The sequence below is a fragment of the Dermacentor andersoni genome, chromosome 10 (assembly GCF_023375885.2).
Source record: "Dermacentor andersoni chromosome 10, qqDerAnde1_hic_scaffold, whole genome shotgun sequence".
Lineage (NCBI taxonomy): Eukaryota > Metazoa > Arthropoda > Arachnida > Ixodida > Ixodidae > Dermacentor > Dermacentor andersoni.
The window spans coordinates 104,009,467-104,032,140 of record NC_092823.1 but is presented as its reverse complement, the minus strand read 5'-3'; the positions used below and the strand labels follow the sequence as shown (position 1 = coordinate 104,032,140).

Here is a 22,674-nt window from a genome sequence, read left to right as displayed (position 1 = left end):
TTAAAAATAAATACGAACGTGGAAGCTTCAAATGCTGCATAGGTTACACAGGTATAACATTGTGCTGGTAAGGTCCAGCGCAGTCTAATTTCCACACAGTCACGCCGTCAAAGTGTCGCTGCCCTGGCCAAAAAATTATTTTGTACGTTTATAAGCTGCAGTGCGGGATTTGCCATTTAGCTCTGCAGAAAACGAGTCAAATTAGCGACAGCGTTGCTTTTAAGAGTGGTTGTAGGTAGCCTGGTGAAGTCCCCCCTCCCCCTTCCCCTTTATAAGTAAAAAAAAAGAAAAAGCGTGGGCAGTGAACGCATTCGGGGTTCCCAACTGCAATTAGTGATAGGATGCTGGCACGTGTCACAAATGACTGCTCCGAAAAAAATTTCTTTTCGCTTTGCTTTGCGCTCGCATATTTAGGCGCTACGTGTATTACCGTTTCTTCCGTGTAGAAAGGAAGAAAGAAAAAGAAATGAAGGAGCAAACGAAAGAAGGAAGGGAAGAAAGAGTGAATGAAGCAATGAATGAGGCAATGAATGAAGCGGGAAAGAAACAACCAAGCAAACAAAGAAAGAAGGACGGAGTGAATGAAGAAGGAATGAAGCAAAAGAAATAAGAAAACGAAAGAAAGAAGGCACGAAGGAAGGAGGGAAGCAAGGAACGAATGAACGAGTGAATGGAGGAAGTAACAAGATACAGTAGGACATGCGAGAGCTGTGAACATGACCTCTCAAACAGCAGCGGTAGGTGTTACGTTCCCGAGCGTGCAGGTTGAAATTATGCGAAGGTTTCACTTACATTTCACAGCCCATTAACGATGACCGAAACCCGGCGCATGGTCACACAGCAAAGAAACAAAGCAAAAACAATAAACAAATACGCTCACTTTTCTCGTGCTGCTAAATCTGCGGACTCAAACTTGCATGCTTACCTGCCTAGTGGGGAAGACAGTAATTAGGCAAAAAAGGAACAGAAAGAAAGAAAGAAAGGCAGAAAGAAAGAAAGAAAGAAAGAAAGAAAGAAAGAAGGAAAGAAAGATGCAGGCAGTATTGCGCACTCAGCCTAACGACTTTGATTAGTTTAGCTGATGCTGCAACTTTGCAGTTGCGCTTATCTTAAGCATAATTTTTGTTCCTATTCTTTCTTACGTCGGAGCCATGACCTCACCTTTTGCGTCCTTTCGCTCACTACCTTTCATTCTATTGGGTTCGATCTCTCGATGCATAAGCATGCCTTCAAGGCATCCCTCCACCACCACCCCTCCCCCACCAAGTGCTTCTTTTTTTTTCAATACAGAGTACAGAGCAGCAGTCTTACATGAAGTTAGGATCCCCGCAATAAAAACAACAGCAACGCGTTTTCATCAGCACTTCGTCACGTCAGCAAGACGTGACGAAATGTGGCTTACGATAGGTTGGCGTAATCCACGAGTTAAGCTCAAAGTTGGCCCTGCCGCATTTCATAGCTTTCCTATCCCGTGGCCATGGAGGAGGAAATAACTTTATTGAGTCCTGAGGAACCCGTCCCCACCCACTCTTGGTTTAGTGATCGGCAGGGGTCGCAGGCCGCACCCACGTTGGGACGGGAAGTCCGTGAGCCTATATTTACTTTCTTTCGTCTTCTTTTTTCGCGCTCTCTCATTTGATTATTTTATTTAGCTATTGTGCACCGGAGATGTTGGCTATAAGCACAATGCGTGCCGGCTTCCAAAAGCGTCCATTTATCTCTATCTTTCTTTCTGTCTTTCATTCGTTGATGTGGGTCGCTTGCCATTATGTTTATCGGTTCGAGGATCGAAGGCACGGAAAGGGTTAAGCTTCTGGAAGGCCCCGCAAAGCCACCGCGTCTCCGGGCGCTATTCCTGAAACAGAAAATAATAACAAAAAGAAAGACGGTGGGTTTCAGCTTCTCAAAACACAGGGTCGAGCCCCCTAAACGCCCATCCCAGAGCTCTGGTAGTAAGCGCAGCCGCGTGAAAGCAAAAAGAAAAAGAAATCTGAACCTTTGGGTAAAAAAAGAAAAACGAGAGAGGTTTCCAGAGCTCCAAGAAGAAGCAAGTGTGCGCAACCGCGCTAAGACGAGAAGAGGGTCAGGTCACGTGAAGTGAAGCGGCGCTAAACGAGCACGCCGTTTCCCACTCGGAGAAGTGCCAGGCCGACAATCTCTTTCTCTCTCTCGCTCTCTCTCTCTCTCTCTCACTCTCACTCGTTTGTTTCGCTTTGAAACTTTCTTGTCTTTCGGGTGTCTATTTTGCCAGTCTCGCAAGGACGTCACAAACAGCGCCAAAACAACATCCTTCTCCTCGGCCTCTGATCCTTTCCTTTCCCTTCCGCGACCTTCTCACTCATTCAACTTTCACTTCCTTCAGTCGACAGCCTCTTTGGCCTCATCGAGAAGGGGAGAGGGTGTCTTGGGGGAGGGGGGGGGGGGGCGGTAGGCAAAGGAAAGGAAGAGTTGGCTTAGCGGGATTCAAACTCGGTGAGAGCGTGCGAGGGGGGGAAGCACCCTCCCACAGTGTCCCGAGCCAGGCGACGCCCCTGCAGCCTTCTCGCGTGGAGTGGGATTCATAGCCCGGCAAAGAGCTCACGAAGTTGACAGTCGAGCGTCTCTGAAGCACGGGTCAGCTTGTTCAATGACCTCCTCCGCTGAGCCATCATCGATGCTAAGAGGTGCGCTGCTTCGACCTCGAGTTAGATGACCCTTGACACCGCGGCTAGTACAGCGTGTCAACAATTCGTTCGAGTGAGGCAAACAAGACCCTCTTCTTCTTCACTTTCTTTTCCTCGTAAACACTTCCCGTTTCGGGAAGTGACTGGACACATTTGGCCTAAGTGTGTGGAGCGGTGCGCCGAAAACAGTTGAACGACCGAAGAACCTGCGGAGTCCGTGCCCTCCGGACAGCACGTGCAAGCAACCACCTCGACAAAGCTGAAAAAATTTGTGCGTCATTCAACGCGGTACACTTTGTGTTCTCGCGGACATCTAAAACGTTCGTGTAGCTCCGGGCGGGGTCCAGGTGAGGTCGACGAAGGTCGCAAACTGCAGCCACCGACGGGTGTGACTCCCGGTGTGACTCCAACACGTGACAGCTGCACGCCACTACAGTTTGGCGTTTCGCGCGCAACCGCACCCGGCTGGTAGCACATCTCAGCTCTTGGTACTCTTGGTACTCGTGAGTGCCCTTCAAAGACTCCTGTGGGGTGTGAGGGGTGACATTTCACACGTTCGAGGCTCGGCGCCGGTGGAGGACGCTTGTCCCGGTATTCAAGGACAGCCCCCCAACTGGAACTGTTTCGCCACCTCGTTACCGCATTCATCCTTATATTCATCGAGCGAAGCACGTAAGTGTTTCTTCACTGTGTTCGTCGAGCAACGGCCCACTTAAGCCACTTGTAAGTTCGTACGTGGCATATAATGCCAAAGAGATGTGCGGGAAATGGTGGAGAATACGAAGGGGAAGCCTTTGACATAAGGGAACGTAGACTCTTTAATGCTGGCATATTCTTGAACAGACGACAATAGTCTAGTCTATATATATGTGTGTGTGTGCGTAAATGTTAAAGCACAGCTTTGTATGAGGATCTCTAATGCGCCAAAGTTTATTTGCTTGTCGAGCTATCTGACATGCTTTACTCTCTGCATAAAGACCTGGCTTTCGGCATCATGACTTAGCAATGCCTCGCGCTCTGCTTTGCAGCAATGCACACCGACCCATACATGAAGCAATTCTGTTTTGACTTCCTAGCCCCAAGTGCAACGTCCTTGCCGAATGCGCCCGTGGAAGCTGTCCTTCAAAGAGCAAAAAATTTAAGGTATCAGTACTCGCGTTCATGCATTTCTCGGTATTTCCGAAACTTTCTTTGCATCCACAACGCCTCTTGTTTATCAAGGACAAGAAATTGTTAATCGCATTCTCCGCTGTATAAGTCAGCGAAGCGAATCATACACGTTCTCTTTTTTTTTTCTACGCTCGCAGCGCTAAGCAGTTGTCGGGGAGCTGCAGAGAAAAACAAGGGATCCTTGAGAACGCGCAGCTTAATCAACGTTCTCCTGGTATTTCGTTATCTCCTTATCCCTTCAAATCGGATTTTCGCGGCGTACTTGATTAAATCTTGAGGACAAGGATTCCTGAAGATCTGTTCGTGCTTTGCGTCTTGACCAGCTGCACGCTTCATATTGTACTTTTAACCCTTCAATTCAGCGCTATTTTTGTGTGTATTTGTTTAAAACCAGTTCGTCTGACCCCAGGAACACTCTCGCGAAAACAAACAAGTCTGCGAATGTTTCCCAAAGCTTGATGGACGAGCGTGTTGGTGACTTTTCGTGCGGTAAACCCGTGGTGTCGATCTCACGCGAAAGTCTTTTCACGAGCTCCTGTTTTCGAAACTATTTAACTGTTCAGTGTCTTAATTATCCAATAATCTGACGCCCAAACATCAGAAACGTAAATAACTGAAACTAGCTACTTCTTCAGTCATGCGTATCCGATCTTACGGGTTTATTATTTCATTATTTGTTAATTTACCCTGCTTCATCAGATGCAATAAGGTGTTGCACAGAGAAGCTTTTTTTCGGATGCGGATACATTTAACTTCTCTTAGCGCCAAGGCTTAGCGAGGGCGACAATTTGTGTTCCCTCTTCGTTGAACGCTGCGGACGCTGGAATAATTTCTGCATTGGCCTCGTTAAAAACTAGAACTGCAAATCTAATCTGCTAGAAACAGGTAAAATTTTCCATATTATGTCTCCAAAACATTCCCCGTATAAAATGCGACACTCAGATTAATCGTAATCACGTCGTATGTAATTCCCTTGAATATAATGAGGACGAAGCCTAAAGTGGAACGCCGCAAGTTTATCTCGTAAGAGCCGCTTGAAGGGAGTCCTCCCCAGCCACGTCTGGCAGATTAAACGCAACGACCTCGTTTCTTGTGATAATGACGCCAATGTTGTTAAGATATGCGGTGGCAAAGTCAAAAAGTCAGAAGGTTGCACGTGTGCTTAAAAAATTAAAGGAATGCAAGATACAGCGATTACCATGTCATCTTAACTTTTTCCTCCAATACTTAGAGTAGCTTAAAAAAGAGATATTACCTAATTTATCGGTTTAGTTACTGTTGTTCTATTATATCATACAAGGGCTGCTGTGGAGAGATTGAGTGAAAAAGAACATCGGCTGCTCCACTCTCTTTGTAATAAATCACTAAATAAAGTAATAAATGACAATACTATAACAAACGAGTCAATTAAAAATGACAGTCAAACTAATAAAGATAATGTCGCAACGGACAGTTCAGTTGTGGTGGGTTTATGTTGCTAACAACATAATGATACATACGTTTTGTAGTCCTCATCCATTGGTGAAATATTCCTCCACGTACTTCCGAGTAATAGATCTTAACACACATCTACATTCAGGATGCGTCCGCCGGACAGAGCAGGAACGCGTCACGTCATACATAAATTTACCCGACTATTTATCACAAACGCCGATCTTATCTCCGTGTTCACTAAGAAAAGTGTTTGGAGAATATGTGCACCTCTTAATACGGACAACTCGCCGAGGATGCTGCTAGTAATACTAAAACACCGCAGGACTGTGACAATAGCGGCGCGGCGAAGAGAGAGAGAGAGAGAGAAGAATACAGGAAGGCAGGGATGCTAACCAGTCAATAGTCTGGTTGGCTACCCTACACTGAGGGATGGGAGAAGGGGAAGAGAAAGAAGGGAGAGAGAAGGCGAAAGAAGCAGAGACATTGAGGGGGGAACATGCTTTTATGAGAACCTAAAAACGAAGTGGTGCGGTTGTTTTATTGCAAATACAAACAAACTTCCAATTCACGTGCGAAATGTTTGACAACAGGCTCCACATGAAAGGAGAGGTCGCCATGAAATATTCCGGGTGCCAATTCACAGTGAAGTGAATGCGTAACGTATTCCATTTTGGTATATTCTACGATAGAACGGCGCATTACTGTAACGCACTAAATGGCGTGAGATTAAAAGGCAAATGAAGATTGCCAGCGCCTGTCAGCACACTGCGACTGCATTCTAAAGATCGGCACAGGAGGGGAGGAGGAGGAGGAGGAAATAAAGAGAGAAGGCAGGGATGTTAACAGCAGAAATGCGTCTGGTTGGCTACCCTACTCCGGGGAGGGAAAAGAGGGAACAGAAAGATAAGATAGAGAGAGGGAGAGGAGGGGGAGGGAAGCCGAGGTGACCTTGCACCTCGGCTTCAAGAAAGACAAGAAGTACCTTCACAGCTTTGTGGGCCGACGAGCGATGGGGGTGGTCTTCAAGTATCACCTGCATGGACAACGGCCGATCGTCAAGTCGTCGCAATCCGAGAGATGCTGTTTGTCTTTCCGACTCAAATCGATGACAATGGTACAATAAGTGTACGATGTTCGTCGGCACATCGGGAAAACAGCGTAAGAGGCACGAAAAATGCTGAACAGCTTGCGAACAGGAAGGATCCTACTCAGCTTCGTGCGGCGAGAAAATGAGCTTCTTTTTGTGAAAGCGAAATTACCTATATTCTTTTGATTATCAGTCACCCAGAGGGCATGACACTGTTAACGGCAGCATGGAAGTTTCTTAATTTTACGATCAACAGATAGACACACACACAAAACCTTTTTCTTACGAGTAACAAATAAAAAAGTTGAAGTTGACCGTCCCGAAAATGGCGCTTTCCTTGCGTCGTGCAAACAGGGACGATGTTGAGGCATGGGGCGTGTAAAGTTGTTACTTGCATCTGATTATATCGGCGATGAATGAAGATGCGAGTGATTGCGTGTGATCATATACTTAGGGAAGCTTCCACTCGCTGTGTATCAAAGCACACCATAATGTTTAGTTTCCATAGGACAAGATTTCCCTAATAATCAGACAGAAATGAAAAAAAAAGAAATAGCGTTCGGGAACCCCGTGAATGTGGGTCATCGACTGCCGCCACTCCCGCGTGCGGTGGTTAATTTCCATAAGTTATTTTACCAGTGCTCATAACAGCCCCACCTAATATTACAGAAGACAGAACTTCGTAGTTGTACAGCCTGTAGAGCAATCAATAATGAGGGGTTCTGTTTAAGCCAGCGTTTCCAAAGAAAGAAAAAGGAACGTTGAAGTTTGCAGGAAAGCACTTCGCTTCCGAAGCAAATTGCTTTGAAATAAAGGAAGGTCTTGAAGCTTGAATTGTGTGTTCCAGTTCTGTGATTACATTCCTTTTATGCTGTGTTTAATTACGAGAGCGTTTTGCTGGGATAGAAGTCCCGACCATAAAGACTGCAAAAAGCGTGAGAAGTCGTAAAAGGTAGTAAGATTCGGGGAACGAAGGACTTTACCACTGTTCTTATAACTAATATTCTTCTGATTCCTTAGTAAAGCAAATGATAAATAGCGCTGCCTAATTGCCCGCTAGTCTCATGGCGTCATTTCTCAAGCAACGACCTTTTCTTGCTCCCTCTTTCAAGCTTTACGGATAAATACAATTCATAAAATGCTTCATGCATATCGACTGGGAAAATAGAAATTTGCAGCGGAGCGGCAGGTCTACGTTCGGACCACTGTTGCTGCATAGTAATAAGGAAACGGATGGGCACATGTTCGATTGATATCTTCGATTTTCCAGCGGTACATGCCCCAGTAATGATCGACGTCCGCGTAAACCACGCACAGAAAAATAGCGAAAATATTGGAACACCTGCGCTTTTTGCAAGTATTTGGGCAATGCTCGCATTAGTGGGGCAAATGTGCATGATTCCTTATAGACAGCCTTATGCAGATCGAATTTACGGTGATTAGTCGTTTATGGTAATCGCACACCTGTAATCATTAACAGTACCTCTGACTCGTGTAATTATTCACAGCCCATTTTGTCATCTTGCGCAACCCACTGCGCTAATCTAGGCTGTTATTAGAGGTTTTTTTCCAAATAACCTTGTGCAAAATCAAGGACGTTTTTAGATTACGTTTCTGTCTGTCCTTTGTTTCATATACAGGCACAGACAAATCTTTATTTTACCAAATCTGTTGGTTTTCGCAGGTACTCCTTGAGCATGCACGTACGTGTCGTAACAACGCATTTGCATATTCATCGATTACAGCTTCGTAAAAGAAGTTGGTAGTTCTCGCCCCAGGACGAAGCATCGAGAGAAATAGCAAGGTTTAGCGCTTTGCTCGACCTCCTCGCGCGGATTTCTAACAATACGTGGAGGTGGTATCGCTCGACGTAGCAGGCGAGACAACTGCGGCAGCACAGGCAGAAACAGCACCCGTGACAAATACCAGGCGTCTCACAACGCTGCCTCGATGAGAAACGTCGGATGGATGGATAGATGTTATGAGCGTCCCTTTTGGAACAACACGGTGGGTTGCGCCACCAAGCTCCTGCTTTTATACTGCCTAATGTCCTACCTAGGTTAAAAAAAGAAAGAAAAAGAAAGAAAAACGCACGATGAAGTCCCATAACGAAGTTTTCCGACCCCATATTGTGATCTTTCTTTTTGTACGTCTCCATTTTTTTGTCGTTTCTCTACTTTTCATCCACCAATCTTTCAATCATCTCAAATCTGTGTGAACCAAAGCTTTCCTAATGGTGCTATTAAATAATATGCAACTGTTCAATTTCTGGACCTCGTTTTGCAGCATATATAGTGATTACCGGCCTGCCTGCCCAGACAGCAAGTTGCGCAGACTCCCCCCCCCCTCCCCCCCTAACACACGCACACCGCCAACCGCGTGATACACGTGGCCATGGATTTCACAATCTCCGGGATCGGCAAAGTTTGGCATTGCACTGCCTCTGGGATCCGCTCCCTTTAGTCTGCAAGAAACTGAATGCGCAGACGCGTTAAAAACCGCTCGGAAGAAGGCGTAGAAAGCTTCGTCTTTATAAAGGCATCGGAGATATGTGAAATTCCGTAAGAAGGTTTTCCCACACATCTAGTTTGGCCTAACCACGGTGGCGGTCCTCGGGTTCCAGTCGTGTTGAAGGGGACAACACGCTGTCTGGTAACGCAATTCCTGCTGCCTTCCCTGCATCGCTGCGTCCAAGCTTTGAAAAACGCGTATCTTAGGTTTAACACTGCTACCATCTGCAGCGCGGCCATCTAAGTTGCAATGTGGGAAAGTCTGCTCACCGAATTTCGCACATCCCGTGATCATATTTGGGTGCCGTTTGTTGTTTCTGCGCGTAATTCTGTGGAGCACGCAGCCAATCAACGGCACATCTGCGGGGCATTGCACATGCTTTCGCATACATAAACTTATTCGCTATGTGAGTTCTGTCTCGTGTGTGAGCTGTTCGGAAAAAGCAGTAGCACCCAGCAGCAGCCACGGCAAACTGCTGCTAGCGTTCATAGGGAAAGCTTCGCTTTGAAGTGATTAACAATTTTTAAAAAATAGATTCTGCGGTTTTACGTGCCAAAAAACCCGATATGATTAAGAGGCCTGCCATAGTTAGGCATTCCGGGTTCATTTCGACTACCTGGGCTTCTTTCACCTAAATTTAAGAACACGAGCGATATATATTTTTTTTTTATTTCGGCCCCGTCGAAACTCAACCGCCGCGGCCTGGATGAAACCCGCGACTACGACATTGCCGATTGAAGTTATTCAACGCTATATATATAGCTTCTAGGCTACCGCGTCGGATGTACTTTGAGACGATAGCGCCCTCACCGTGCAGTCAGACACCAACTCGCGCCCCGCACCTCCTCATCCTCGCCCCCCCCCCCCCCCCTTAATTTCCCGCCATCTGAAGCCTGTCTCCGGTTGCGACGTCGACCACTCAACCCCTATCGCAACGCCCCGGTGTGCATTTGAAGCGGCGGAACGTTACCTGTGCGTGGAAAGAACGCCACAGGTAACGGAACACGAGGCAGAGGCGGGGCGGAAACTCCGACTAGACACGCGCGGTTAGGGAGCAGGAAGCGGATGCACATTGGACCCGACGTGAGGAGACGGCAGTGCCGTACCTCCCCCCCCCCCCCCCCTAAAAACAAAGAAGAAGAATCTGGCTTTGAAAGTTTGACTAACTTCCAAACTTTCAGCCTGCGCTGACTAGGAGAGTTTGACTCGTCGTTGTGCTGGCCAAATAAATTCGAAGTTTGCGCTATCATTATTTTCAAGATAACAGCTGACTCATTGATAGTATGCCTTCGCTTTATAGTTATTCGTTTATTTATTTATTTTTACACCTGCATCGCAGTAGGGGGGGGGGGGGGCACCTCTAGCGATTTCGAAGTGCAGTTGTTATGCACCCACGTACAAAAGCAAGAAAGAAGAAAACATCAACTGAAAATGTGCCGTGGTAAACATCAATCGCGCGACCGCATATAAATGGTGTCATACAGGGTGACCATTTTTTAGTTTTGCGGAATACCTAAAAATGGCATGTTGCAGGTGACATAATTCCAGTCCTTGTGCGGGATTATTCAGTGAGGCGGACATTGCTTTGAACGAGACATATAACCACGTATTCAAAGAATTCACAAAACTGCACTCATTACCTTTCGAATTAATTACTTTACAGCACATATTGCATTTTACAATTTGCAGGCGGTGAGAGTGCAAGGCGAATCCACCTGGAATGAATTTCCGGAACGTGCAGAAGCGTAGACTGTTGTGCCAGTTGGTGCGTCATGTGTTGTCGTTGAGCGTAAATACGGGCGGGAGGAAACGGGCTGGACAGGACAAACGCTCACTTACCATTGAAGTTTAATGAAAAGTTATCCAGGAAGCAGAGCGCCACATATGCCCAGTCACAAGGCTATTACAAAGCTCATGCATAAGCGCATACAAAAGTTGCAAAAGATGCTGACGCCCAAGGAGATAACTAATTTCTTTATCCGTCAGCGCAACTGACGGGGCAGTGACATGCGTGGCAGATTGTGCGTATATCTGGCCAGCCTCAATAATTTCTCTCGCCGGTCTGTCATCAGACTTGTTTAAAATTGATGCATTTCTAAGTAGCGGAGTGCCACCGCAATGTTTGATGGCTGCAGGTGGGTGCATACCACCCGCTACAGCCTTTTAAAGATGCTGAGTGCTCCCTAAGTCCGTCATTTATACATCGACCCATTTGGCCAATGCAAACTTTACCGCATCGGAGCGGATTCTGGTAAACGACATCAGTGGCGCAAGTCCCGAGGGGGTTTACGTGTCTTTTTCCACATGCATTTTTCGCACTTTTAGCTCCGATTACGTATTAGAGAGCACAACTTCGCGAGGTTGCAGAGGGTTGTGAAAACTACTTCCACCTCATGCTTGCGTCCTACTATATTCAGGTTGTGCCAAACTGCATGTATGTGCGGTATCACCACAACCTTTTTTAGGATGCGGCTCTTCCTGTGTGGTTGCGGCGGTGGCCATTTTGAGCTTCTTTAAAAGTGAACCTCCCACGGCCACCAATATACTGGAAGGGAAACCCGAGCTATTGCTAACGCAAGCACAATGATCTATGCTAAAGCTCTCTACTAATGGCACACTTGGCCAATCGGTTTTTAGTTCTCCTTTCAAAAGACGCTGAGAACGAGGGAGAAATAAAAAAACAGGCAGACAGGAGGCATGTGCGTACAGGAAAAAAAAAAAACACCAGGTAAAACAAAAGAAACATACGCTGACTGTGCGCATACACCACCCTTACATGCGTAGCTTTCTCTCTACTTTTAAAGATGGCGAAAGCAATCAACACTAGCTCAGTCTTAAAGAAACCAGCAAGCTTGAATGAATTATAGTGCAGTAGTGCACAGGAGGCACGGTTTGAGCAAAAATTATCTTCTCGTTGGACACTAAAATCTTCAGTGATCTGCCTAATGCGTTTGCTCACGTGTTACGACAGCGTCGTCAGTGTTGCCCACGCGGTCGTCTCTAGTGCAATACTCGAAACAGTACCGTACCAACTGCAAGCACTTGCGTCAGCGAACTCTAGGCCGTCAGTGACAAGTCTATAGAGTTCGCTCCAGCCAGCGGCGTCAAAGCGACTCCAGTTTCCCAACAAGTTTCGCAACTTCGACCGAGTGCTTGTTATTGACGTGATTTTTTTTAGACAACCCCTGCTGCAAAATGCTCCACGTTGTCTCTCACTCCACACTCACCTGCCTTTTCCTTTCTCCGAGGTTTCTCAATAGAAAAAGAAAACGCGGAGACGCCAACATGTCTCGGCAAACTGTACGTTCCCGCCAGCGTGCTTTTTTCTCCAAAAAGCGAACAAGTCTCTGCCCTCAAGACAGTTCCACTACTCACATGTGGTTAACCTCAAAGGGCAGTAACAACCGCAAAAATAAAGAGAGACATCTAGATCACGTCAACCTGTGATTTCGTGCCCGATATCGAAATCTCCGTTCTCGTGGAAAGCACACGACGTCGGACACATCCGCGTCATCCATCACTCGAGCCTGTCGGATGTGCCTGCGTGTAGCGTGGGTGGCCTCGGACTAAAAAATCCCAAGCGATAAAAGAGTGTCGAGGAGTTCGTTCAATCTGCCCTGACACATGCAGAAGTGACCAAAGGATGATAAATAAAGAAACGTCTTCGCAGAACGAGGAACGCGGCATCTGGCAAACGGGACGTATTGACGTTGCCTCGACAGTCTGCAACGAGCTCAAGTGCACGCACTCGAGCGTATTGCTGAGCCCTGTGTCACTCCCTCTCTCTCCTTCTCTTTCCCTCGGCTCAGGTTCAGGTGTTGCAACGACAGGCCGAAACCCTTCCGTCCCAGCGGAGTCGCACAAGTTTAGTCGAGGCGCGCGTAGGTCGCGGCCTGTCCGCGTCGAGCTTTTACGTTCTTGGGGGAGTGCCATGTGACGTCATTCGTGCGCCCACAGCCGTACGCACTGATTTCGCGAGAGTTGCGCGCAGTACACTCCTAACCTCATTGCACTTAAGTTTCACTAGCTAAGTGGAACATTTCCTGCAAACACGTCCGGCTTACTTAGCGAAATCCTACGTACAACGAGGTTGAGGACGCTACACCCGTAGTCAATACACCCAGAGTCAGAGAACCGCCTTGCCTTCGAACTGTTAAACGCTGAAATGTTTCACTTGGCCTGTGACGATCCTTCACCAAGTTAACAATTGGGCTTGAAAAGCAAACGACACGCCCCCCTTTTTGGCAGCATTTCCAACGATCTAGTCTCATTGACTCCAAAGAACGCATGTTCGGCGCCATGATTCTCTAGCAAACGTGGCTTTTGCCTTGGACTGTCGATTTTCTTTCTTAAAGTGGCATAGACTTCAAGTTGCAGATGATAATGCAGTACCAAAGCTGCTGCTAAGCAGTAGCAAAGCTAGCTGTCGTTTGGCAGAACGAAATTGACTAAATCGTTCCAACGAAAAAGACGGTCCAGAAAGCCTACACTACGTCCGGGAGAAGCGAAAAAAAACGTAAAATTTTACTATAACACCCAACCCTGCTCTCCTATTGGTCTCGGGTAGTTCTGGTGTGTTTATACAGCGTTTCATAGTAGAGAAGTTGGAGATAGAGAACGGTGGTAGTGAGCCAGCCATCGAGCATGGTGGGACTCTGATGGTAATTGTGAAGCATTGCTGAAAATTGGGACAATCCCATAGTAGGCGTCTGTTTTCAGAGTAGCCCCGACAGCGTATGACCACTGGTTATGAAAAAAACCAGAACTGACGCCAACCTACATGAACAAATTACTAAGATTCTGACGTTCTGGCTCCTACACGGCAGCCTTGTTTATATTGTTCATGTTGTCGACATTGTGAACAAAGCTCTCGAGTGGAGACCTAAACTTCGGTTTTTTTGTACTTTCTTAGCCCAAGGTGGCTATCAAGTAGGTTTTTTTTTCGTGATTCTTTATCGAGCAAACGGGATTTGGTCAGACTCTTGGTCAGACACATTGACTAGTCGGTTAGAGCGACGTGCGGCCAGTTTCCAGGTTCGTGGTTTCGCAGTGATCAAAGTGTTATTATTCATGTAAACATAAGTAAATGCCACATATACAGACAGACAAGAAGCAAGGTAGCAATCGCCTTGTCAAAGGCACACCCCGCACATCCTCTTGAAAAGGAGAGAAAAAAAAGTGGGAAGGAAAAAAAAGGAAAGATAAAAAACATGGAAAGGGAAAGCGAAAGAAAACAACACAAAACGGCAAATATACTGCAGCACAGTATGAGCACCCCATACGAGAATGAGGTGCCGTATTATTGACAGGAATTTCAGCAAAGCTTTATGAGCCTCGTATCGAGCACAAGCTGTACTCAACTAGGGATGTGATGTGGGCTTGTTGGTTGGTCATCATGGAATGGAATGACGTGTAGTTAGTACAGCACGAACATGGACATAAGGAGAAACGAGACACATGCACAAGCACTAATTTTAAACAAGGAAATCTTAATTGCGGGACCGGTGGTGCTTGTACGAACACGTGACCACGTGCACAGCAATTTCAGTGCCCCTATATATACAACAGTATACAAGTAAGCATGAAAAGCAAGCATAGCTTTAAAATCGTTTTCATGCTTGCTTGTATTGTAGTAGAGGGGCATTCAAATCGCTGTGAACGTGTTCTTATGCGAGTACAAGTGCAACCTATCCTTTATTTCAAATTTCGTTGTTGAAAGTTAGCGCTTGTGTCTGTGTTTCGTTGCTTTTTGTGTCCTTGTTCTTACGGCGTTGCACTTCATGCCATTCCATGAAGCTGGATCTTCCCGCAACAAGATATATATATATATATATATATATATATATATATATATATATATATATAATTATCTCTGTTCGAGAAAGGTCAAGTTGCTGTACCTTGCTCTGCACTGTAGAGTGAAGACAATTGAAAAAAATGTGGCATTCGAAAAGCAAGCGCTCGAATAATTCGTCGCAGATCCCGCACGCCGGGTACGAAGGGTACAGCGCAGGTTCTTGCCGTTGAATGCAGTCGAGACATACCCTGTTAATCTCGTTTACCGTAGCTTGCACTAAGTGAAACATATTTTTAAGATGTTCCGTTTAACAAGTACAGCCTATCTGGAACCAATGTATTAGAGAGTCAGCTCTTCCTTTGGTGAATCTTCTCGTCATTGCTACTATATAATACTTTCTTAATTTCGTTTCGCATACGCTCCAGTAAGTTGACCATCGTAATGTCTTTCCACATAGGTATAACCGTGCAACATATGTGGAACCTACGCGGAATGCGGCTAAGAGTGCAATGTTTCATATTCGCCATGCTGGCCTAACGACTATGGCGTCGCAGTGTTAAGCCCAACGTGGCGTAATCAAATCTCGGCTCCGGTGGCTGCATCTCGACGGGCGGAGAAATGCTAAAGCGCCCGCGTTTGCTGCTCATTTCCTGCACGTGAAAGAACCCCAGGTGGCAAATTTAAATCCGGACTCCCTCACTACGGCGCGCCCAGTATTCAGATCCTGGTTATGGCACGTAAAGCACAAGAGTATGTGCGTGCGTATGGTGTTTGCGCGCTCGCACTCCGCTGCACGCAACTTCTATTTCCGCTCGCGTGTGTAGGCGGGGCGCGCACACCCACCTACGGGGCTTGCCCGGCCGGAGCTCAGAGCGACGCACCCGTCTCTTTTGTCGTTACCCCCGCAGGCTCAAAGTCTGGGCTGCCGGTACCCCGTCGCCAACAGCGCCGACATGGACAAGTGTCTAACGTGGATCGCCACTTTCCTCTGCCTACTGCTTCTCGTCGAGGCTATGGCGGAGGCGTCTCCTTACAGCGTCGCCGGTGAGTACATGAGTGCAGTGCGGAACACCGCTCACTGCTTTGGCTTTAGTGGGAGGCGTGATTAGTTAGCCTAGATAGTTTGCTAGTTTCGAAACCAGCCGATTCTCTTTCTTTTACTTCGGATATCAGTCAGTGAATTCGTCAAACTAGGCGCACTAAATCGTTGCCGGGGAACAACTTCATCACTGCGGAATAGTATGGCCTCCCATAACAGCAAGCTACTGCACGTTTCATTGTCTATACTTTGTTCGTAACCAATCTCCTCTTTGATGCCTGTCGCCCAAAGGGTAAAATGAATAAAGAATTAATTAAACAAGATACTTTTCGCTCTTTGGGCTAGGGTAAAGCAAGTATACATAGTTAGCGACATAGTTTTTGAAACAGATCATTTTCTTTGGTCAGTCTCACCGTCAGTTCATTTCCACCCTATCTGCATACAGTTTTCCTCGCGGGTATGACAACAATGCGGAACACTGCCAGCTGCTTTGGCTGTACTAAAAAAGGTGTGATTAGTTAGCTTGTTCCCTAAACAGCCGCGTTTCGTTACTTTGCTGCCAATTAGAAACTTCGTAATTAGTAATACTAAACTGTTGCCCGGGAACAGTTCCTACCATATATGCTGTAACCTACTTTGTCTTATTCCTTTATTCCTTTGTTCATAAGCACACACTCTTTGACTCCTTCCTCCCTGAGTGCATATCAAATAAATAAATAAATAAATAAATAAATAAATACTTATTATTCGTTTGACTCTGGTAATGAAAGGTGGACTAGTTAGTGACAGGTCACTTTTTAATATTGCTAATTTCTTTTAACGTGTTTGTCACTTTATTTCCACCATGTCGTCATACAATCTCACCCCTGAGCATGGCAACGCTCCGTAATACTCCTTCGGTGTAATTGAAGGTACGGCAAGTATTTAAGCAGATAGCTAGGGCACTTTGTGTAAACGAATGTTGCTGTCCTTTTTTCTCAATTGTTATATCCGTTATGAACATTATGAGCAAAATCCCCTTCAAAGAGGAGTACCATGTGCCACACCTATAGGCACCAAAATTTCCGTAAATGCCGTTAACTTAAGAAAAACAATAGTTAGCTATATCCTTAAAAATTCGTTTTTTTTTACTTTGGTTTTCTGTCATTAAATCAGTCAAGCTGTGGAACCAGCTCGCTAAACAATTGCCGATTGGAAATTCATCACTGGCAAAGACCGCGATTTCAAAGTTTTCTCGCCTCTAAAATAACACTCTGTGTACTGCAACCTACGGCATGTTTCATCGCCTATTCCTTGTCCATACCTACTCGCCTCTTTGCTGCCTTTCTCCCTGAGGATGAAAAGAATAAATAAAGAAATACTTGCGACTCCTTTCGCTACGATAAAGGAAATACGATTTGTCAGCGTGGTAGCTAGCTTTTCTTAGTACCTGATTATCTTTATTTTGTTTGTCAGTCCGTTAACTTCTACCCTGTCGCCATTCAGTCTCGCCAGCGTGTATTATAGCAGGGCGTAATGCCACTCAATGGCTGCCTTGTCTGAAAGAGGTGTGCTTAGTTGTCTAGATAGTTGGTTACTCATTTAATCATTTAAGCAGCCACTTTTCCTTGCTTCGGGTATAAGCCAGTTACTTTATGAAACATTTAAAACGATGGTTATTGTGTCGCAGACGAACACCTCAAGGCTGAGGAGCACTGCTCATTGTGTCGTCTTCGGCGAAGAAATTGCGAAACGCTAGCTAGATGCGTACTTTGGTGACCATCTAATTTTCTTTATTTTGTTGGTCAGGTAACGTAACATCAGTCTCCCTATACCGTGGCTCTCGAGGAGATTTCACTTCTGTGAAAGACATATACCAGACTGTTTTTGGCAAAGGCAGAGGAGCCGTTCCATAAAGCCGCAGGGCTAGCTGGCCATTAAGCAGCCAATTGTTATCTCTCTTTCTCGCGATCAGGTAACTTCAAAGTGGAATTTCTCCAGTGTTGTTGGTGAGTATCTGAATGCTGTGAAACATGAAACACACCTTAGTGTTTTTGGCAGAGAGGGAGCAGTCCCTTCCAGTAATTCGCGTGGCCAACTATCCTTTAAACATCCAATTGTGGTCCGTCTATTCGACAATCAGGTAATTTCAAAGCCAATATCTCAAGCGTGCTCGGTGTACCTTTCAATGCTGTGGAACGCAGCTTACTGTTTTGGGCATAGGTGAAGGAGCCATTTCCCGAAAGCCATATAACTAACTATTCCCTTAAACAGCTAATTGTCTTCTGTCTCTCTCACGATCGACGAATTTCTAACACGCTTTACTCTAGTGGAGTGGGTCAACATTTCACTGCTGTGGAACAATCCTCACATTTCTTGGCTTAGCTTTGATATGGCCAGTGAGCTAGACAGTGGCCTACTTCCTTAAACAGCAATTTTTTTTCTTGTTTGTTGGTCGATTATTTCCTTAAGTGTTTTAGCCATCGCCGTAGAATGTCCCGCAGAAATATTAATTTCTGCGAAGCCCGCCTCACTGGTTTAGTTTAGGCGTGGAAAGTTGTAGGTAACCTCTTTTAATTGGCTAAAGTCGCTGTCGTGCTTGCCATGCTAGCAGCACAATAACGACATTGGACAGAAATCACAAAAGATATGCGTTGGTCTTTATGACATGCGTTTCTCTTCTTTTTACTCCTTGTCGCTCTCTTGCTGTCACTACACGTTATGACGTAACCAGTTAGCTACATTATTTTCTATAGTTCCTTAGTAAAACTTTTCCATTTGTAAATCAGCCAATTTCTTGAACAACTTGAATCCCTGAGCTCTTCGGACAATTTAATTTGAGCTCGTACACTATCGCTTATTATCTTGCTTGCAATTTACGAGAGCATTCTTAACCAGTCCATTTGCCATGTGAATGTTCTTACTTTGGGCCACACAACCATTGTTTTCATTGCTATTTTGTTCTGTTCACACACACAGCGCTCTTTCTTTTTTTTTTTGCAGATAGCACTGCTCCACCTTAGTCGAATGTTCCCTCTGACGAAGCTTTGTCTTGAAGTGCGCAATTCACTGCTGTGACGGGGAAGTTAATCTGACGAAAAATCGTGGAGGGTTCTAAACTACTGGCCGTGGCGCCGGAAAGGAATTAAATATACCGGCCAAAGTCATCACACTTGCTCGCTATGTAAGCAATTAAAATAATATAAAATGAGCACAAATTAACAATAGGAGGAATAACGTGAATTTCAAGGTGGATCTAAGTTTATTAATTGATTGAAGGAAAAATAATTGCAAAGGCTTTCCAAGTATAGGCGAAACCTAAAGGGAACGAGGTAAAGCATGTATCATGAGTATTGCTGTGCCGAAGGCTTTATAATGCATGTAAAACGTCGTCCAGGTGTTTACTTTGGCATTCTTGTTTAGGGTGATAAAGCGATTCTAACGTCCCACCAGAAATGGAAAATTCAAATTGTTCGTTTACATTTCGTTCTTGGTATTATTGGCCTCATGCCGGTTACTCGGCAGTAGGTTCATTTCTAGCCTCCTTTTAGGCGTCTTCAATAGAAAATTCCGCGTTTGATAGTGGGATTGAACCAGGGTCGCCCCGACCCTGGTTCGCGGAACGCCCCGACCCTGGAACGCCCCGACCCATTAGGTCACGTACAAGTTTCTTTTTCCTTCGCGGTATTTATTGGTCAGTGAATTGCAAAACCCTGAAAGATGCTGGACTTACCGGCAAATTGCTCCGCATAACTTCGGTTCCCACACCTCGTCGGGTCTGCATAATTTCATACCGCCATGTAATGTCAGCGGCGAATTTCGTAGCGCAAAGATGATGACAGGCGCTAATGAACGATAATGAACGAAATTGACGAAACAAGCAAACAAGGATACGCCCTGTGGTTAATGAGCCTTTCTTCTTTCACTCGGTCGAACACGTGCGTGCTGATCTCATTTGCACGCCTAATAAGCCTAATGTTATGCCAGCATTATATGGCTTAAGCAGCATAAAGCTAATGATGGCTGCTTGTGGAGATTAGAAATATTTCTCATGTAGCCATTAAGAAGTGTTAGCAAAAACACATCCTCCACTTACGGAGTTGGGTGCAAGCATAAACAAAGCGAAGGCTAATGTCTGGAAAAGTGAAGAGATATCTGGGTGACCTCTTCAACCACCTTCGTAATGTCGGTTTGCTCTTGCCGCATTTTAGCTGAACTACCAAGTCGGAAAGACACATTCTAAATCTAAACAAAACCTCTAATAAACTCGTTTGCTGACGACAATTTTTCTTTATGAGACATTCAATAAATCAATTACACTTGACGGACATTTAAGGTTCCTTCATAGTTCTCAAATTGGCCAACATGCCAACTGCGATCGTAAATGCTTTGAGTTTATTCATTAGCCTATCGCGAGCCGCGATCCTTTCATCAGCACAGACAGACTAGCAGCACAGAAAGACTAGCGCAGTGTGCTATTTAATTGAATAACGTAGGCTTTTCAATGGATGCGAAGAGCGGCATAGACCCTTTAAGGTCCACTAATATATAGGGATGTGGATGAGGATTTATTGGCACCCTCTTTGAAACGGGCGCTAACAAATGGTCAATCAGCCTGCTTGATTTAGTCAGCTGTACTGTACTTGCTTTACATTCTAGCATTTTTTTCTTGTATACGTCTCCATAATTTTTTAATTTTGCCTCAGAACTTCTATATCTGCTTTGTATCGCTATCAATGCCTGTAAATAATCCGGTCGTATTTCTTCCCTGCCTTATTTCTACCAATACTCTAAACATCTCTCGTTAATCTCGACTGCTGACCGGTTGTTGCTGCCGTCAACTTTTAATCCAAGCAGTTCCGAAAGGTGTACGTTAACTGCTGGTCTCACTGGGTGAATCTCTTCGCATTCATTAGGGTGTGCTGAGTGGACTCCAGATTTTTGCTGCAACATACACATTCCTGATCTTGTTGCGAATATTTGCTCCGGTATGCTTTTGTCCTCAGGTATCCAGCTCGAGCCCCAAGTTGTAAGACAGTGCCCTTTGTGTTTTCGTACAAGTTTTCCCTCCTAATTTTTTTTTTTATAGCTAAGCTGTATGTGACTAGAATCGCCGGAATTTCCACATCTCCGCACCAAAAAAATCAACCAATCAGAGCGAGAGGCACGCGCCGCTAGCGCCGCTGGGTTCCCTGCAGCTCCAACAGATGGCGCTCACCTCCGCGCATGCGCGGTTGTGCCGGCCCTCCAGGAAAAAGAAATAGAGGAGCCAGAAATCTCGCATCCGCGCATAGCGTTCGCCGCGAGTGTTTCCGGGTAAAGATTACGGTTGCATAAGCTGCACTTGCAGGAAGTGGCAACTATAGCATACGAAGCAAGGAGGGATGTAACTACACTTTCATATACCCTCCTATCAACTGATTTCATGTGTGCTGTGACGGTGCTATGCGGAGGCCATGCATATATATATATATATATATATATATATTGATGACTCACGAAAAGCAGCGTGAACACCATGAACGCCGACAGGAAGATCAACGTCAATATACACAACGGCATCGTGCTCAGGCTCGACAGAACGTAGTTCAAGGCAACGTCACATTAGTCTATCGGATCAGATGATATTACCGCTTGGCGGCCCAACCACCTCTAAAGCGTCGATTGGAGCACATTTGCTTCTTCCCAGACTTGTAGATCTCCATGGTCGTTTTTGTTTCCATTCTTTGCAACCAAATCGCTATCTCTATTTCTCTTACTTTCATTATGATTACTTCTGGTTGTCTATTTCCACTTTCAATTACCCTGTACTTGGTTTCTTGACCTCTTCCTCCATTTTGTGTCCGAACTTTTCAGGTACAGATACTTATGCACTTTTAGCCACCCATTTATTTTGTCCATGTTCCTGAGTGTTTCTTCAAAACTAAATTTACTCTGCGCTTCTCTGGCTTCAGAAAAGGTCCGACCGATGGCCCCACTGGCCATCGCTCGACCTAGTGACCTTTTCCCCCACATGACGCAAGTGCTATACGGTGAAGATACACGCAGAGGGCAAGACGTGATAGTCTGGCCAATGCTACGGCCTAGTGATTTACCTGCGAAGAACGCCACAAGTGACTCAACCGCCGCCCAGATAGCCCCGACGCGTGACTTGCGTCATAGGACAAGAAGGACTGGCCTGTCCCGAGTCTTGATTAATAACAGCCGGGTCAGCAATAAACGGAAACCGATCGCCATGAAGAATGGGCTCAAAAGGGACTGGGCTTTTCTTTTTCTTCTTTGTGACATACATACAGAAAGCGAACGGTCTCACGCCAGAGAGCAGTGGCGTAACTCCTTGCGAACTGACGCATTATCCACGAGATACCGAGACAGCGGATATATGCGGCAACTTCGCGAGGCTCCCTCAGGGTGCATCGCGAAGGGGAACAGGTGCTGGAAAGAGTCGCCAGCAAATGGAGTGCACTATGGCCATAACTCACGTACTGCGTTCCTTCCTCTAAAATATCTTTTGGCTTATGATTTCTAGCTTTCTTTTTCTTTTCGGCACTTTGTCCCCGGGCACTTGTGCAGGCGATGACAAGGTACACCGCGGGCGTTGTGCTCGCAAGTGGTGAAGAAGTGCTACTCATATATGCTTTCTGTTTCCATTTTGCGCAATGACGTCGTGTGCGGACGATTTTCTTGTTGCCTTATCTTGGGGCTGGTCACCGAGGAATTCCCTTTTGCGCAGTGACAGCGCCGTTGAGAGCTCGGTTGTCGCGTCCGTATTTTTTTTTTTTTGTAGGAACTCACGCAATAAATATTTATTGACGTAGTTTATTATGCATCGAACGCAAGAGCACCCGTTATTCAGAGATTCTCTGCATGTCAGCAAAGATTTTGTAAAAGCAACGTGCTAGTTTTCCTATGCATGTCAATACAAAATTGTCTGCAGTGTATGTCAGGTTTTCTGGCGTAAGCACTGGAAAATTAAAAGGTCTTTTTTTTAATT

At 45.6% G+C, this 22,674-nt stretch overlaps 1 protein-coding gene across 2 annotated transcripts in view; it reads left to right on the top strand.

Annotated features, from left to right (window-relative positions):
• LOC126544561 (uncharacterized) overlaps positions 1–22,674 on the top strand; it is a 156,226-nt gene that overhangs the window by 90,956 nt on the left and 42,596 nt on the right. Inside the window, exons 1-2 of one of the 2 annotated variants that reach the window (XM_050191913.3) lie at positions 2,600–3,335; positions 15,571–15,706. In XM_050191913.3, coding sequence (XP_050047870.1) covers positions 15,616–15,706 — 91 coding nt within the window. In that variant the 5' untranslated portion in view covers positions 2,600–3,335; positions 15,571–15,615. Of the gene's footprint in view, positions 1–2,599; positions 3,336–15,570; positions 15,707–22,674 lie in introns of those variants that run through there. The other variant, XM_050191914.3, reaches the window with a different exon arrangement.